Source organism: Rhipicephalus sanguineus, chromosome 9, assembly GCF_013339695.2.
Source record: "Rhipicephalus sanguineus isolate Rsan-2018 chromosome 9, BIME_Rsan_1.4, whole genome shotgun sequence".
Classification (NCBI taxonomy): Eukaryota; Metazoa; Arthropoda; class Arachnida; order Ixodida; family Ixodidae; genus Rhipicephalus; species Rhipicephalus sanguineus.
This window is the reverse complement of record NC_051184.2, coordinates 3,271,250-3,289,775: the sequence shown is the minus strand read 5'-3', so window position 1 is coordinate 3,289,775 and position 18,526 is coordinate 3,271,250. Positions and strand designations below refer to the sequence as shown.

The 18,526-nt window shown below is 48.8% G+C and overlaps 1 protein-coding gene across 1 annotated transcript in view; it reads left to right on the top strand.

Moving 5' to 3' along the window:
- LOC125756254 (lactadherin-like) overlaps positions 1 to 18,526 on the top strand; it is a 41,963-nt gene that overhangs the window by 19,765 nt on the left and 3,672 nt on the right. The window contains exons 2-4 of the mRNA XM_049419338.1: positions 9,992 to 10,056; positions 16,664 to 16,947; positions 18,208 to 18,330. Of these exons, the coding sequence (XP_049275295.1) occupies positions 9,996 to 10,056; positions 16,664 to 16,947; positions 18,208 to 18,330 (468 nt within the window). The 5' untranslated portion in view covers positions 9,992 to 9,995. The remainder of the gene's footprint in view (positions 1 to 9,991; positions 10,057 to 16,663; positions 16,948 to 18,207; positions 18,331 to 18,526) is intronic.

Sequence of the window (18,526 nt, the reverse complement as noted above, 5' to 3'; positions counted from 1 at the left end):
TAGCGCGCGCGCGTTGCTGGCGCCCTCTGCATACGCTTCGCGCCGTATATCTTCCTTTTTGAAGCGAAGCTTGTCATATCTCTCAGATATCGGTGGCGGCGTCGTACTCGAAAAACCCGGCGCCGGCGAGAGCACAGAAATGCGGCCCTCGAAGGTGCCCCGTCACATGCCGTTTTACGATAACTGATGCTATCTCGATCGTGGATTTGTCGGCGGCCAGCCGTTTCTGATATAGCAATCTGATCTTTTATCGAGGTGACTTTTAATTGTAATTTCACGCTGCCACATTTTCATTATTGCCTGGATATAAATGCGTGGCCGTCGTTGTGGCCTGTAGCAAGTGAAGTGTTGCGCTGCTTAGCACGTGGATGAAGCTCCAATTCCCGGCACGGAGGAAGGTAACAACAGTTAGGAGGGAGCATTACGCAATGCGAAAGAAAGAAAAGACGGAACGAAATGAAAGCAAAGAAAGAAAGATAAGAAAGAAAGAAAAGAAAGAAAGAAAGAAAGAAAGGAAAGAAAGAAAGAAAGAAAGAAAGAAAGAAAGAAAGAAAGAAAGAAAGAAAGAAAGAAAGAAAGAAAGGAAAGAAAGAAAGAAAGAGGACGCGAAGCTTCGCTCGCTCCCATTTTCCCGATAGGGCAAGAGCTCCTGAATTTTTTAACGAGTTTCACGAGCTACGTGCACGTAACGTGTGCGCTAGTGGCGTTGTTCTGTCTGGTTTTTGAGTATACAGCAAGCGAATAACGTTTAAAACGAAAGAAGTCTACTAATGCAATATCCACTTGAGGTCTGCAACCGAAGCACGTTTAAGAGGATGTGGATCGCTGCTTCCATGAGACTCGCTTTTCCTTTTCGCGAAGTACAAAAGTTTGCCGTTAGCATGAGCGCAGTTATTTTTAATGCAAGAAGTCAGGTAAAAATGCAGGGAGAGTCCACAGTTTTTCATTTTTGAAAGCATGCGCACGAAAATAAGAAATGGATTTGTTGGAGGGAAACACAACTCAGCCATTCTTAGGAACCGGTTTCGAGCACTCGGGTACATTGATTCGGAATACTGGCCTTTCATTTTTATAACTTACATGGCTGGCGTCGGTATACGGTTGCAGCAACCATAGGCGTGCGCAGGGTTCACCATTAGTCAATGTAAGTAAGTTGTAAGTCAATGTACGCTTGTAAGTCAATGTACGCGGCAGATTTTGCGCCCCCCCCTCTTAGGTTATTAGGGGGGGCGGCCGCCCCCCCCTGCCCCCCCCCCCCCCCCCGTGCGCACGCCTATGGCAGCAACGGCACCAAAAACGCAGTAGCTGAAGCCTACTGAAATTGCCCTTAAACCTCTCCGAGTTCAAAGACGAGATAGTGCTTTCTTTCTCGCCTTCGCTACACCCTTCCTACAGGCACTATCTCCTCCTCGCCAGTTATTTCTTCATAAAACACGTGAACAATGTCAGCACCACCGTGGTCGGCACTAAGCGTTGAGCCTATCAAGATATCGCGCTTTTCGGCTAAACGCTGTTATCTCCGCTTGCGCAGTGGAAAACGCGCAAAACGAAGTGAAATCATGTTGTTCGCGCACGATAGTCATGCGAGAGAAGGCAGAACAACGGGCGTACGAATGCATGGCAAAGCAGGGTAGGTGACAATCCACATACTGATATCCCTCGTATAAGGACCAATCGCGAGCTTATTTCGTCATGACTTCACGTGAACGGACTGATGGCGTCACGAATTGTGCCGAAAAGACGGGAAACGCCAGCAGAGCATAACGCGTTCGGTCTTTGTATTTTCAGAGGTTGTTTAGAGGCCATTGAAGTGTCAACACCATGATGTCAAAAAAAAAAGGGGGGGGGGGGGCAGGAGTCAGGGGAAGATGGAAGCTTTCGATGAAAACTTCGTAAACAGTGTTTGTGTGTTGGAGCCGACGTTTCGAAAAGTCGAAACGTCGTATGGCTCCAGCACACAAATCCTGTTTACGAAGTTTTAAACACTATAATGAACGCACGAGCCCACTCACTGGCTGGCTCCATTGACAGCCCCCACCTCCTCAGACAAGAAAAGCAACCATTATAATTTCCTAGGCAATTCTGCACAGTCATTAATTTTCGCTAGGTGTCCAACTGCGGAATCAGTTTTCTTCAACATCGCGTTTGAAAGCACGGGGCGAGCAATATAACGTTGTGCACACCACGATAAGATAGACAATGCGGGGTGATTGTCATAAGAACCAACGTTTGCAATAGAATTTTAGCTTTTTAAGATTATCGGCTCTCTAAAATTTTGCATAGGCGACAACATTGAGCCATTAAAGGCGGGGAGGCGCGCCCGCGAGGGACATTTCCGCAGGGGAAACTTGGCACTGAAGGAACTCATTCATCGCCTAAAAGGGTCCCTCCCAGATGACCCAGAGTACTTCCTTATTAGCCCAACGATGACAAATTGTAGCTTATTAGCGACGTTCAAGCAACACATCGTTGCAAAGAGAACACCTGACACGACAGAATCTTCATCTCCGGGAACGCGCCATCGAAGCGCAGGCATTTCGACGACATTACAAGGCCGGTGAAGTAAGCAGTCTCCACGTACACCTTAGGAATTTCACGTGAGCTCCACTTAGCTCCGCCGCATCCTATCGGCACCGCGACATAATAGGCCACACTGACTCATTAATTACGACCGCAAACACTTCGCGCTAATGGTCTCATTTCACGTTTAATTGCGCTACTCGCGTCTGACGCGCCAATTTTTATTCCGTATCGTCTACTGCTCGCGCCGGAAACGGCGGCAACGCGCGCTGTCGGCGCCACCTCCTAAAACAAATAGCCCTAACGTGGCGCCTGTTGCGCCGCCATCTTTGATCGGCCATTAGGAGCTCGCTGAAACACATACAAATGACGGCGAGGGCACGCACTCGCGAAAGAAGAGCACTCGTGGGCTTCTCTCCACCCCCCCCTTCTTCCCGCGAAAACGACCGGGCGATTATTTGCGTAGGCAGTGTTTTACGGAGAGGAGAAGCAACTGTCGATGATTTCAGCGGCCATGCCACCCCTCCCCCTCCCTTGTTTTCTCTTTCACCGTGTCTGCATGCCCGAACCTGTCCACTTCACTCGCGCCAGGGGAGATAATAAGACCCCTTGCTAAAAGCGGAGGCTCGTTAGCGAAGCGTAGATGCTATCGTCGCCTACGTCTCCTAGAGGCTTCTCAAATGGCTGAGCTTTCTTTCAAGATGGCGCCTCGGTCCGCTATCGCGGCTTCGCTGAAGCGAGTTGTTGCTGCCTTGTGTATACTATCGCGTCTGCTTCGCCGTCCTGTCGTCTGCTCGTTTCGTTTTAATCGAGGGGTGGTGGGCAAGGCCTGGATGGGAGCGGATTGGACCACTTATAGCGGGCGGTCGTTGTTTGTCTTGGGCGCGAGCACTCACACGCTTGCACGCGTGAGTTGTTCCGGTCACGGAGCACGATCTGCTGGGACGATGTTTACAAAGTTGGACACGCCGCAAACTTTTTCTTCTTCTTCTTCTTCTTCTGATTCATCGAAAATGGCGCCCCCACCACGCGCGCTGGTGAGTTCCGAGGTGAGAGGCTGAGTTGTTGGAGCCTCCCATGTTTCGCGGTTTCGAAAGCATGCGGCGACCCGAAATCAGTAACGAAACTTCTTTTCCCACCTTTCGCCGTCTCTGATGCTCGACTCGTACTTTTCTACAGCCGTCCGGCCCACGCCTACTGCATTCTCTTCGCAAATTGCTATCGGCCATCGGTGTATCTAGGAGGGGAGAGGAGGGGGGGGGGAGTTGCGATCGCCCCCTACGGACCGGATTCGCGATGCCCCGCCGCGGCTTGTTTCGTCGCTTTTCAAAGACGGATGACTTCGATGGGAAATGTTACTTCTTTCGGGGGGGCAGGGGGCGCGAGAGTTTCCTTCGTGGTGATCCATGCGTTGTGGAGAAGGTTGAATAGCGTCCAAGTGTGAGTGCGTTTTAAAGTTTTCGCGATTGCAACACAGACACAGACACACATATGACGGACCTTCGCAATTAGTTTGCCGCGTGGTTGCCCCTGACGAATGAGCTGCCAGAGACGTCATCTGCGCGTTGGTAGCTCGTGTCTGGATTCGCTTCGTGTGAAACACTTGCGACGAATATGAAATTAGAGTATTTTTTTTTTATTACGATGAAGACTTAACCGAAGATATAAAGGTTGGTGTGTGGAGTGTGTGTTGTGTATTGATTTAAAAACTGTATCGTGGTATCCGTTGTCATGTACGCAATGATCATAGTTGGTTGGGGTACTTGAGCGGAGCCCCCGTGCAGCAAGAGATGGGAACATTCTGATTACAAGTCTGGACATGCCTACAATGGGTGATAGGCATCTGCCTCCGTCAATAATAGACGACGTATAATCTGTCCCATCAAGATGCTGCCATAATCTACAGTCAACAGTGCATGGAACTTGACAAAAGATCGTTGTCCTGAACAACGTTGGGAATGCGTTTCTTAAAGGTCCCCAAACAACCTCTGAAAACAGAAAGAAGGAACGCGTTATTCTCTCCCGGTGTTTCCCGTCTTTTCAGCCCAATTCATGACGTCAGCAGTCTATTCACGTGACGTCAGCAGTCTATTCACGTGACGTCATCAGGAAATAAGCTCTCGATTGGTCCATAGTGCGAGGGACATCAGCATGTGAATTGTCTCCTACCCTGCTTTGCCATGCAGTCGCACGCCCGTTGTTCTGCCTTGTCTCGCATGATCTGTAGTGCGCGATCGACTGTTTTCACTGCGTTTTGTGCGTTTTCGACTGCGCAAGCGGAGATAACAGCGCAAAGCCGAAAAGCGCGAAATCCTGATATTTTCAACGAAGAAGAAGCCGTCGTAACGCTCGACAATTCGTGCGAATCAGTGACAGGCACCGTCCCGATAATAAACTGCGAACGAAATAATGGGACTGGCGCTGCTTCTCTGTTCACGTCACGTGTCTGCGAACCTTTATTCTGTTCTGTTCTAAGTGGCTTGCTGTGGAGAGGTTACGGTTTATATCACCGAGGCTACTCCATTTCTGTAAGTTCTGCATGACAAAAAGAAAAGTTGTGTACCCAAAAACAAAAATTAACAAGTGAAGAAAAACATAAAGGAACCTGAAAAGACCAAGAAAACAACATGGCAATGAACAGTTTACTTGGAGGAGTTCACCTTTCAATAGAACGTTCACACGCAGATATTCTGTCCAAGTTCTTTCCACAGTATACGTACTAGCACGTTACTTCGTATCACGGTGTAAGAACAGTTCGTGCTTCGTATATAGCTACACATAGCTTCTTATCACGAGCGCTTATCTCTTGTGTCTTTCGAAAACCGTTAGAACCTGACCCACGTAGCTACTCATAAACAGACTTGAATCTTTTAGTATCCACAACTCCGGTTGGCAGTCATTCTGAAGTCGAAGATAAAAAAGGCGGAACGGTCCCTCGGGCAGTGGGTAACGCACTTGGCTAATCAATGACCGCGCTAAACGAGCTCTGCATTCACGTTATCTCCTCGGTAATCTTCCGCGTTATCTGCCTACTGCCTAATGTGCATCTAGGGGAAACTGTCTTTTCGATTAAGGCAGCAAAAGAAAAGGAGAGCGAGATAAAGGTAGCCCAAAAAATAGGAGTCCTCCATCCCACGTAATCCAGGTGCACATTACGCATCTGGTTCCGCAGGACCGTGCCGCCAAAGGCGACGCACATCGTAATAGCATTTTGAGAGTGATTTACGCTAACGAAGTGTGCTTCGCACAAGCCGAACGATAACGGCTATGCCGGCTGGTCATTACGCTCCGCGGCTTGCCAGGTTTAGTTAGCAGTCCGCGGTACCAAAATGGCGGTAAGTTCGTACGGGCTAAACCATTGAGTGAGGGTTAACGTCCTCCAGCGTCTATTCTGTCCAAAGCGAGGGGAGGGGGGGGGGGGGGGCAGCTGTTTTTTGGGCGCGAAAGAAATACGGGCTTTTCCGCTTCCTGACTCAACTGCCTGCCTGGCACAATTCGTCTTGCGGTGGCGTCGTATACTGCCTTCTGGCTTTTAGAGGTCAAGAGATAGCCAGCGGGGCTCGCTCTCACGGCATATAAGAAAGACGCGATGTGGTCTCCTATTACAGGGCTGCCATCTGCCGGTGGCCGCTCGCGAACTTAGCTTTTTCTCTTCAGTCCTGTACGAAACGACATTTTCGGGATCGTATAGAGAAGCAGTGTGGGATGGGATGGTGGCTTTCTGTAACGTGCACGCCGGGTCGGAAGGAATTCGCGCGTCTCTTCGCTTTTTTTCACGGATCTCGGAGCCTTTTCGTGTCGCGCCGAGATGATCGTCTCTCGTATTTATTGCCAGCCGTAAAGATTGTTGCCCGCGTGCCGCTTGATGCTCGCCGTATGCCGGATTCGACTCCCTGTGGCCCGTCTCCGCGATCCCCCTTTTGCTACACGCACTTCGCACAACTACATACCGCATTCTCTCGAGTGTTACGTATAGTATACAGGGTGTGTCAGCTAACTTGCTCCGAGTATACTTTTTAATTTCGCGCACTCTGAAGGCGAAAGCCGTCTTCTTTTCTTCCTTCTTAGTCGATATACTGATCCTTGCCGGCACCCTTCTGAAAGCTTTCTGCACTTAACGTGGTTTTGCACAGCCTCCAGGATCGGAGGCACCTCGGCTGGTTTTGTACTACCTCCGTGATCGGCCCACTTCTGACCTAGTAAGGATGTCATGCGATGACGTCACAATTTTGGCGATATTTGACGTCATGATGACGTCGCCACGTGATAATGATTTTTTGCATCACTCGTGTGGACGCCGCCGACGGGGGACGCCGATGTGGGACGCCAGTCAATTTTCGCGTTTGATGAGGCATCTAAGCCTTTCGCCTTTAAAAAATTACATTAAAAAGGGCAGCTATCTTAGCGTAGATGAAATAATCCGACGTAGCTGAACAAACGTAACAAATTTTGTATTGAAATTTTTTCGTTTGAGCTACTATATCAAATGTTAATTAATCTTTGTTAATTACCCAGCTTATCAAACTGGCAGTTATCATAGCATCGGTGACATATTTCGACGTTTTAGAACAAGTACTACAACTCTTGCATTAGATTTCCCACTGGAGTTGCTAATTAAAAAGTTAATGAATTAATATTCATTAATTACCGAGCTTTGTGGACTGAACAAGCATCCTGACGCGCTGCGAACGGCTCAGAAAAATACTGGGCCAATTCGACACGCGTAGTGTATGTGCTTGTTCTTGTAATACTGCGCAAGTTAACTGAAACCCCCTGTATACTATAGTCACGTTGTGACGGCAATTAATACAGCATCCCAAAGCATAAGGGGAAGATTGAGCTTTTCATTGAAAGAACACATACCCAGAAAAACGAAGAACGCTCACGGCGCAACAACTGCGGCGAGCACGGTCGCCAGTCGTCGAAATGGGATCGTGAAAGGAAGCACGTCGGTCCTCACTATACAGATCGCACATTCCAACGTAATTGCTGGTGCACACATGTGTTCGCGGCATGCATTGCGACATCCAGACTATACTGTGATCAGCACTGGCGTAGTCAGGGTGGTGAGAGGGGGTTGGGAGTTCAAACCTCCCCGAATTTTTTTTAAATTTTGTGTGTACACACACACATACAAATACACACGCGAAGCTACATAAACGGTGGTTGAATGCCCACCCCCGGAAAAATATTTCTGGCTACGCCTCTGGCGATCAGTGCGGTGCCCCTGTGTACTTTCCGAAGTTGTATACTCTCCTGGCTCCGATCGCTGCGCTTTCATGAGGAGACAGCTGTTACTCGAACTAGGATACGCATTGGAGCTGGTTGGTTCATGATTACGAGTCGAAAAACAGCGCTAAGACGGGACAAGGAGATAGAAATCCTGTCCCACTGATCACTTTTTTTTCCTCTGCAGGCTGAGTCTTCTGTTGTTTCATTGCGATAGTGGTTAATTATATATATATATATATATATATATATATATATATATATATATATATATATATATATATATATATATATATATATATATATATATATATATGTGTGTGTGTGTGTGTGTGTGTGTGTGTGTGTGTGTGTGTGTGTGTGTGTGTGTGTGTGTGTGTGTGTGTGTGTGTGTGTAATTCTTTTTATACAACTTTTATACCTCTTTTCTGTTCTGTCACTCTCTATCTCTATGCGCAATACTGCTCTCTTTTACGTAAAAGTTATCCAACTTCAAAATATGATGGGGAAAAGTGCGACTACGAACAGCCTACATCTACAGTATTATTACACCTTTAATGTGCCTGCAAGCTTCAAATTCAATAAACGCCTACCGCTCGCGATGCTTACCTTAACTCTTACGTCGTCTGAAGACAAATTGGGCGCGCATTCCGAGAGCGAAGCACAGTCGTCAAAGGAAGGAATCGTCTTAGCCCTATATATCTGTAACCTTACACCACTACCCGAGAAGGCGTAAAAGCTTAGGCGATCCGCCGAGTTTTAAACGAGTTTATACGGTATACGACCGGGATCTCCGGTACTGTCTTCCGCGCTCGTTCGGGCTTGCGTGTCAGCGGCAGTTATGCGTCCGCAATTCAGAGATCTTCGAGAAAAAGCCTGCGGAACGCGTCGCGCCGTAACTTCTTTTCGTATATCGAACGCGTTCGGAGGCGAGACTGCGCTGAAACTAACGATTGAGCCGTAAGAGATAAAACTAACGAACGCCCGACCCCTCGGACCTATACGCGTATAACAGCCGGTTTCGTAGAAAACCTCGCGACACAAGAAACGCAGCCCCCCCCCCCCCCCGCCCCTTCTCTTATACAGCCTACAGCCTCCAAATTGGAAATGAGATACCCATTGGAGCAACGAATAAGACGGCGAATGCCTTCGCTTCTTTCTTTTACGGCTTAGCGAGCGCCGGTGAGGTGCGGCGTAGGCGACGTTTCGGGCATTTAATCACGCCTCCATAAATCGACCCCGCCGGTACGCTTAGTTTTCTCCTGCGTTTTTCTGTCGTTTCTAGTTCGCGCGGATGGCGCCAGAGGGCGCGGCGGTGCCCGTGGTGTCCTCCATTGCGGCGTCGCCTCATTCATTTGAACAGTTCCTGCTCTCTTCGCCTACCTCCCCCGCCAGATAAACGCTTTTAATGACAGCGCGCGCGACGACTGCTGAGAAACGTGATAGATCGAACTTTTATGCGCGCCCTCCTCGCGGGTTCGGCTGTAACTACTCACTATACTTGGAACTGCAGTGAGACTGAGGCGCGGTATTAGTGTGTGCTTACGGTTATGAAGATATCAACTTTTGTGAGTCGGCCTGTCCGACCTTGACCATCTGATATACACGTCAAAAATTTGCGAGAAGGGTAGTGCGTTATCTCCCGAAAGCCTCTTCATCTTTCTCTCTCGTTCTGGCGCCAGTCCTGTGCAGGGATGTGAGATCCTGCTGCATTTATTACTGTGCGCTGATTGCTAGCTGTACTCTCATATAAATAGCTCTGTCAGCGGAATGTTAATTCAACCTCTAGACTGTGACTTCGTTCACGTGCAGTAAAACACAGGACTGTGTTGCTCACTATGTGAGACCGCCGCCGCTTGAGCGTATAGCTACAATATAAGATAGATAGATAGATAGATAGATAGATAGATAGATAGATAGATAGATAGATAGATAGATAGATAGATAGATAGATAGATAGATAGATAGATAGATAGATAGATAGATAGATAGATAGATAGATAGATAGATAGATAGATAGATAGATAGATAGATAGATAGATAGATAGATAGATAGATAGAACTCGTGCCCACATAATTTGGTTATGTTGTATGCGTAATGCGCATAGATGAATTGGCGCTAGCACGGCAGGATAAATGCATGGATTTACTATCGTGCAGCCCACGATAGTGTACATATATATAACGAATGTGAGTGTACGATTTATACTTTATTGTGTATTTGTATATGTTTTCACAACAGGGCCATGCGGACGGTACCGGCTACGACGGCCATCTTGCTAGCAACCCTGGGCATCACAGTCACGGGTAAGCACACACTGTCTAAGCGTACGCTTAGGTTGATCTACGGTATAAGCATTCAGCACGCGTATCTTGCCGTGCTGGATATACTACAGCAAGTTAGTAGGTAAACAGGTGGTATTTTCAAGCACAAGACCACCCATAGAGCTGTGTCAACATATTCGAATATCGTCACGCCTACGCCGCACGGCTACAACGCATATCTGGCTGAAGACCTCAACTTCATCTCGGCCTTAGCGTGATCTGAGTAGCATAGCGCAGTCTTAGCGTAATCTGAAATTTTGTTCACAATCGTTGTACTGCGTCAGTCAGTCATCATATATCACTTAACACTCCATATAAGTATATCGAAATACATGTAGATGAACAGTTCAAAAGGTATAGGAGACTAATCTTATCTTGTTTTGATGTTATTACTGCTGGTATTATGTTTGTGTTCGCATTGTCACTCCAACTTTCTGCGTCTCTTCAATTACTCAATGGATTCTGGGGTCTGTAAGGTACTCTAAAATAAAAAAGATAAAATGCGTGTCCGTCATGGCTTTAGTCTCGCAATAAGGTTTCTTCGATTCATCCCTACATAATCCATTCTAAATGATATCATAAGCTTTCCGCTCTAGGACATACTGTTAAGCCGTCTCCATACTGACTTAATCTCAAAGACGTACTTGTTCCCCTTTTATACTTACCTGTGGATCCACAAGGTAATATGTTGGGCGAGTTGGTTTCTAGCTTCAATATTTCACAGCGCAAGACGACAACACAGTAAGGAACACAAGACACACGGATCGCTGACTGACAACTGATATTTTATTGAAACCAGCCAGTCTTTTATACCACTGGTGGCGAGGATATCCGTGTGTCTTGTGTTCCTTACTGTGTTGTCGTCTTGCGCTGTGAAATATGGAAGTTACCTGTGGAGCTACTGGTATTCGGAAACGACACCCTGAGTTTTCTCTCCGATTCCATTTGAATAAGCAATCAAGCCGAACTTACGCTCAACTTCGTCTCTTTATTTGTACTATTAGGTGCATGCAATATCAATGTACACGAAGAATCTGCCAAAGCGTTCCTATATCCCCCTCCCCCCTCTCTCTCTTTCTATGTTGGGGTCTAACACTGTCCTCACTAGAAGCTATCCAACACTGTGGTATACATTATGGAAACCAGCTTTAGCCGTGCTAGAAGATGTCGACAGATTGCAACTCATTCGCACAAGATATTCGTAGTACCTCCTCTCCAAGAGGATGCTGCTATACGACAGTACGATATCTTTAATGCACGCGCCTCCACGCCATTGCATGCAAGTTTCCTGGAGAGGCAGCAGTGTCTGGCGAGGCGTTCATCTTCCATAGTCACTGCACAGCTCTGAAAATTGTCGTGGTTTTGTTGCTGTTACGCTTACTTTACACATACTATAGTGCTCACGTTTTTATAGGCCCCTATACCGGCATACGCCCTAAGCTAACCAATTTTCATTAATCACACTATTGCTTATACACCACGTTTTGGTGCCCCCTGGCCATAATAGGCCATTGCGCCGTAAAACGCCCTATATCATCAGATAAATTATGCAGTGCCCTTCCGGAGGACGCACCCGACACCCTCATTAAACTGTCATGCCTCATCCTTACTAACATCATCTCTACGACGCATCCCAGTGAAACGAGCTTGTTAGTTGTCGGGTAGCACATTCATATGTTGCTCGTGTCGCTATGTATAGCCTCAGTTAGTGTACCGGTAGTAACCGACGAATGAGAGTGCACTTTGCGACCAAATGAATGGCCCTATAAGCAGACCAGGCTTGTTCGCGTTATGACCTTCTACATATGATGGCAAAGCTTCCAGCACGCTAACTATAGTATGCTCAATGGCTACATGGCGTAATAATGACGCCAAAGAAATGGAAGAAAGTCTTTTATTAGGCTCAGTCATTTCTGCGCCTGAATTCTCCAGTGCACCCATTTTCTCCGTAATTGCCGCGAGGACTTAAAAATTTTTCGCGAAGGAAGCGTTGTTGGTTCGTTCTCAGCCGACATGGATACGCAACTTTCGCGCGATATGGCGTTGTAAGTGTACGAGCACAGCTCATAAACGTTAACGGGCGCGGGATCTCGTTCTTGAAAAAGCTAACGCTGCGATGATAATGTCTGCTTTCTTCGTTGCACAGTCGCGAATGAACGAGCTTTGCGTGCCCGTAACGTCCTGGCAACGTTGGACCAGGGAGGGAGAGAGGGGGGGGGGCAACGTTGGAACAGGGGGGGGGGGGACAGGCCAAGGCATAGCATAAGGAAGCTCTGTGCTTTTACGAAAGTGCAATGCGGGAAAGAGCACAGCTCGTGTGCGCGGTTTTCGTGAGAGATCATAAACCGCGCGAGCAATAATTGAAGACTGGCGCGCGTGGCGCCACGAAGTCATGCAAAGCGTAATGGCTAAACGCGGCGAGATACAGCATACGTGGGATGCGGTAGTATCCTGCGCTGCAAGAACGCGAAGGGGTGGGGAAAGGGGATCGCTGTGCCGCACTCTGGCGTATACAACGCACACGCTACGTGCACTGTGCGTATATGCGACGAGGCGAGTGCAAAACGCGAGAGGCGTTTATGTGTGAATCTGCGTCCCTTGTTTGAGGGATACCACGGAATGGTTAAACGAGTTTAGTGAGGCATACTTTCGAAATGACGTTTCGCAAGTGTGAGTTACGCAGCGTAGGATATTTTAATTTGACGATTGGACTGCGGTGACGATACACTGGACCTGGCGTCATCGAGAATCGTGATTACGCCTCTGACATCTTGGCTCGGGTGAGCTTTACTGACGGCGTATGTATAGCAGCAACGGTACGTATGAGGAGGTCCATCAGCCATTATGTATCACTTACGCGACAGTTTTGTGTGGCGATCTCTGCTGGTATCGCCGGTAGAGCCTGCAGTGCACACGAAGTGGGAAGACGATGATGCTTATGATGGTAACTATGATAATTAAAAAAATATGGAGAGCGACCTTGACATCAGCAGTAGTTAGGTTGACTCCACAGTGGTTTAAATTAATCACGAGCGCGCCTTTAACAAAACTTCTTCCTGAAGCAACTCGCCGCGTGTTTTCTGTTCTTATATTGTAAGATCGTAAGACATGTCAGTCACTCGTAAGATACCTAGATACTTTGTGTGCGAGGATTGTTTTGCGACGAAAAATAAGCGTGAATGATTTCTGGCGGTCTCAGTATATCTCGATCATAACGTTTACTCCAGAGCTCGTTAAAAGTCGGGCGGTTACGTTGACGTGCGCACTCCTGTGGCCCTCACGCCACCTTAAACGTCTGACCGCCTCGCCGTTTTAGTACTTCACGCTTCTCTTCGTGCGTATTTGCTTGTTGGCGGGTGTTCAGAGCTTGGATCATTACCGCAATGTTTTCTTTCGAATTTCGCGCACAAGATAGCTATTCGGAGAGCGTACAGGGCGTGAGCAGATTATAGCACAATTGCGTGTGGGTTTATGTGGCGTACACTTCCAGACGTTATGACCGCGAAAGTGCGGTAAGCGCGAGTAAGGATACACCGCTATAGATGCAATGTTTGGTCAAGTCCCATTTTCGCGTGCTCCCACGTCCGCCCCGCGATCAAATGCCTCGCATGTGCGAGAAACACCAGGGCTTACACGCAGGGAAAAAAAAAACGAAAATACAGATAAGGATACTAAGAGTCAAAACGTGGTTCTGAAAGCAAGAACATGCGCGAATCGAGACTGGCATCAGCGCACGAAAACAGCGATGCCTCGCAAGCTCACCAAGCTCGCTTCGTGAGCTGAAGGCTAAGGACAACGGCAGTAAGCGAATGCCGCGGGCTCGGTTCGTCTCGGCGCGTGAGCGAGGCTAATTGAACATTAAAGCTTGATGGCGCGCGCAGCGCCTCTCGCGTTTTCCACGTCCAGTTTTTATGCGCCCGCGTGCTACGTTAACGCCCACCAGGCTCGCGAAACGCAGCCAAGGCTGCATCAGCAACAACGGTAGTGATGCTTCCTTCTCTGGGATGATACGCCTGTGTGTTGGGTTTGCTCGCGTTGCCGTGGCCTTCGCTGGGTGACCTTTTATGCGTACGCCTTCGGACGAGACTTGTTTCGGCGGCTCCCGAAGGCGGTGCTGCTGCTGCCTTGCATCATTGATACCCGGGAGCGCGGTTCTCGCGCGAGTCTGAGAACTATGCTGAGAGCGGCAGCTCGGCTGTCTTATTGCGCTGTGGGATTTCTGTTAATGGCAGTGCTTCGTAGGAATGTTAAGGGATCTCTGTTCGGCCCGTTTATGTGGGAGGAACAAACAGGCAAACAAACGAACGAACAAATAAAAAAAATTGCGGTGGTTTAGCTCGGCTATGCCAGGATATACGGTAGCGTTAGCAAAGGTTCAGCTGATTATTCTGAGCTTTCCAGATGGTCTAGGATTAGCTTGATTTTCATGCTTACTGTTGCTCCAATGACACACACACGGTATATGTATTATGTGGCACATGCATATTTATTTTTGCTCAACGTCAGGTTGCTTCTTCATTCTTCGTACGCTGAACCGCTAATTGTCAGGCAACTACTTCGGGATTCGATGACATAAGCTTCTCGGCTCTTCTGCGCCGTTGAGCAGCATTTGCGCTCTCCTTCTCCATGGCGTTACCCACCTGCAAACGCCAGTCAGAGGCGCTATCAAGCGGCACCAGCGCATTGTCAGACGGCGACTGCACAGCGAAGGCGAATAGCTGCGCGCGCCATGGCTACGACGTCACCCTTCTCGAATGCGCAGAGCAGCAGCGGCGAGTCGCGCGCGCCGGCGCCAGTCTGTCTGCCCGGCTACGACGCCACTCCTCCCGCTCTCCGCCACCAGTTTTCATTTTCATTTCCTTCTTCCTTTTAAGAATCACCCCCCCCCCCCCCCCCCCCCCCCGGTGGCGGAGAGCGCGTGAGATGCCGGCTCCGCACTGACCTTCGCGCATGCGCAGCACAGCTCATGAGGAACCACGCGAAATCGGCTCCGGATAGCAAGTGTAGCTAACGCTACAAAAGAACATTAGTTCAACAGAATCTGAAAGGAGGAAACCGGGCGGGGCAATTGCTTGCAACTCTCGCAAGGCTAGATCCGCCACAACCTACAACATCCGCCTCCTCCTCCTCTACCTCATCATCATCAGAAACATAATATTAGTGGGGGTAGTAGTTGTTGTTTTTTCTTTTTGTCGCGAATGCGATCAGTCACGCACAAAAAAGAAAAGAAAAAAAAAACGCCAGGCCTGCACGTAACATGCAGCACAATCACAGCGAAAGCTCGAAGGGCGGCCTTTCTAGAGCCCATTGTAGACTCCCTTGGGGCGACTATTACAATTACAGTTGTAAGGTACCGACTATGCCATAAATCATAATTTTTGCAGAGTAGGGAAGCACCCACTGGTGATGCCTCATTGTGATGAGGCATCACAATGTGATGTGATGCCTTGTTGTGATGGTCATTCGTCATTCTGCGTAGAAGCGAGGTACCCGCTGCACATCTGTAAAGCATTATGTGCACTTTGTTGATTCTGTGGCTCATGAAGATGAAGAATTATGTCTGAGCCCTTTGCAATGGGTTGGAAGCTTTAAACGACCCACTCGTTACGTAATTCGCATTGTGTGACGCCTGGTTGTTATTTTACTCTTCTAGCACGCAATATTACATCCATTAGCGTGATTCCTTGCCTGACATGGCGATTGTATACGATCTTTTTGCGGAGGAGTTTCAAGCACCGGCGTGGCTCTGTGGTAGAATACTCGACTGCCACGTAGTTGGCCCGGGTTCAAATCCCATCCGATCCTTGATATTAGAGCGGAACTCTTAGGCGCCCCTTCCTGCGTCGAGCGGCGTCGCCGTTTCCGTCGGTGGCGTAACCGATAGAAATAAAAAAAATAAACTAAAAAAATGCCCAGAATCGAATGGGATTTGAACCCGGGCCCTCTGCGTGGCAGTCGAGTATTCTACCACAGAGCCACGCCGGTGCTTGAACCTTATCTGCAAAAAGACCCTATACAGACACGTCGGGCAAGGAATTGCGTTAACCTATGTAATATAGCGTGGCAGAAGAGTAAAATAACAACCAGTCATCACACAATACCAATTGCGCAACGAGGGTGTGGTTTAATGCTTCCCACCCACTGCAAAGTGCTCAGCCATAATTCTTCATCAGCCACATGCAGCATCAACAAAGTGCACAGAATGCCTTACAGATTTTTAGCGGGTACCTCGCTTATCCGCAGAAAGGCGAATAATGGCGTAGTGGGTGCTGTCCTACTTCATTATGACTTATGGTGCAGTTGATACCTTGCGGAAAGCCAAAACTTCAAACACAGATGGCCTTGCCCCAACACGAAGCTGCGCTCAGAATTCGCATTAGACAGTATCGTAATCGTCGGTGACCTTTTTTTTTCTCATTTCACACGATAGCGGTTACGGGCGACAGCGGCGGCGGCGGACAACTACGCCACCAAAATCTGCTGTTCTGGTCTAACAGCTTTAGCTGTCAAACACTCTTCAATAGCTCTAGGTGTGTGAAACAATTAATTAACTGTACGAGTCACGGCGCAAACCGCACGAATAACGCAGGGCCCCGGCGGTGGGGTGCCACCGCCTCCTCGTCGCCGTCGATACCGCTGGTCCATCACCACCAGAGCCACGCGACGCCCGACGACCACTGCCGGCAGCCGGGTCCTCTGGGACTGCTGGCGGGTCGGCTGCAGGAGTGGCAGCTGAGCGCCAGCTCGACGCGCCAGCCCGAATGCCAGCTGCGCTACGCCCGCGTGCTCGAGCTGGCCTCGCGCGGTGCCTGGTGTCCCGCCAAGGATGCCGACACCGAGTGGATACAGGTGGACCTGGGCGCCGACGCTAAGGTGAAGCAGCGATTCCTTCTGTGACCTGGGATGCTATTCTGGACAGGGTCAAATACCTCCATGTTGTCAAATTTTGTAATGGTGGCATTTTCGGCCAATCATAGAGGCCGTAGCAGCCCTCTGGGCCAACCAGAGTTAACAAGATGGCGGAATTTGACAACATGGCAAATATGACAGCGTCCAGAACAGCACCCCTGTACAAGATTTTAGACCGTCGGTGTGAACATTATCCGCATCAAGCGTGGCCATCGCATAGCCGTGCAGATTGTGCGGCAGCAGCGCGGGTAAATCGCCGCCAAGAGAGAGGAGCCTAACCTAACTTGACCCAACACGACACACCCCCAGTCAAACCCGACTCTACACAAAGTAATCTCACCCTACCCAACCTAACCTAACCTAACCCAACCCAACCCAACCCAACCCAACCCAACCCAACCCAACCCAACCCAACCCAACCCAATCGAACACAACGTGGCCTCGCCCAACCCAACCCAACCCAACTCGGCTGCACTGCCACATCGCTGATCTAAATTGGCGGCGTGGCGTAACGTGGCCGAATAAAAGTGCGTTGACCGCCTGTTCTTGTGACGCTGCGTCACATGCTGTGTTTAAGAGTATACGTTGTTGGGCTAGTTGGTTCATAATCTTGAAAATTGGCTAGCGCGAAAATGGACAAGGACTGAGAAGGAACACTGATGTACAGGACAGGCGCTGTCCTCTACATCAGTGTTCCTTCTCAGTCCTTGTCCATTTTCGCGCTAGCCAATTTTCAAGATTATGAACCAACTAGCCCAACAACGTATACTCTTAAACTATATTTCTTCTGCAGTGGGCCCTTCTATTTGTGTCTTACCTACTTCTGTGCAGCCTTTCGCCATCGTCAATCACATTAGCGCCTGTCCTGTACATCAGTGTTCCTTCTCAGTCCTTGTCCATTTTCGCGCTAGCCAATTTTCAAAACATGCTGTGTTGTTGCTACACTTTAGAGCTTGCTAACTGTATAATCATGCACTTTAAAGCTTGCTAATTGTATCACTCATATACTTTAGAACTTGCCAATTGGATCATCCGAATTTCGAATCATGCGTTTTACTTTGCGCTTCCCGCAAAAATCGTATCAAAGAGATGCCGTTGTACGTCTTGTAAGTGACGTGCGTCGTGAACTGCAGAATTTCGACAAAGGTTCCTTCAGCAGCGGACACGTTACGCTGAACCTTGCGCGTTATCTGGGCTACAAACGCGTGTGGTGCGCCATTACAGATCACGGGCCTGCTGACTCAAGGCCGCGGCGACGGTCGTGAGTGGGTCTCTTCGTTCGCCGTGTCGTACAGCATGGACGCCTACCACTGGAAGCACTGCCTCGACGTCCATGGGAACAAAAAGGCGAGAACCACGCAGTACTGCGTCATACCGTATAGGTAAAGTAGTGCACTTTGACGAGGACAAAGTATGTATATTTTTACGGTGTCTAAGCTACGGATGCCTTGTCCTATCGCTTGAGTGTCCGCGATATATGTTCCTTGATGACGAATGCATTTGACATGTCAATTCCTTTCTGCGTCGGTCAGGGGTGCGCGGG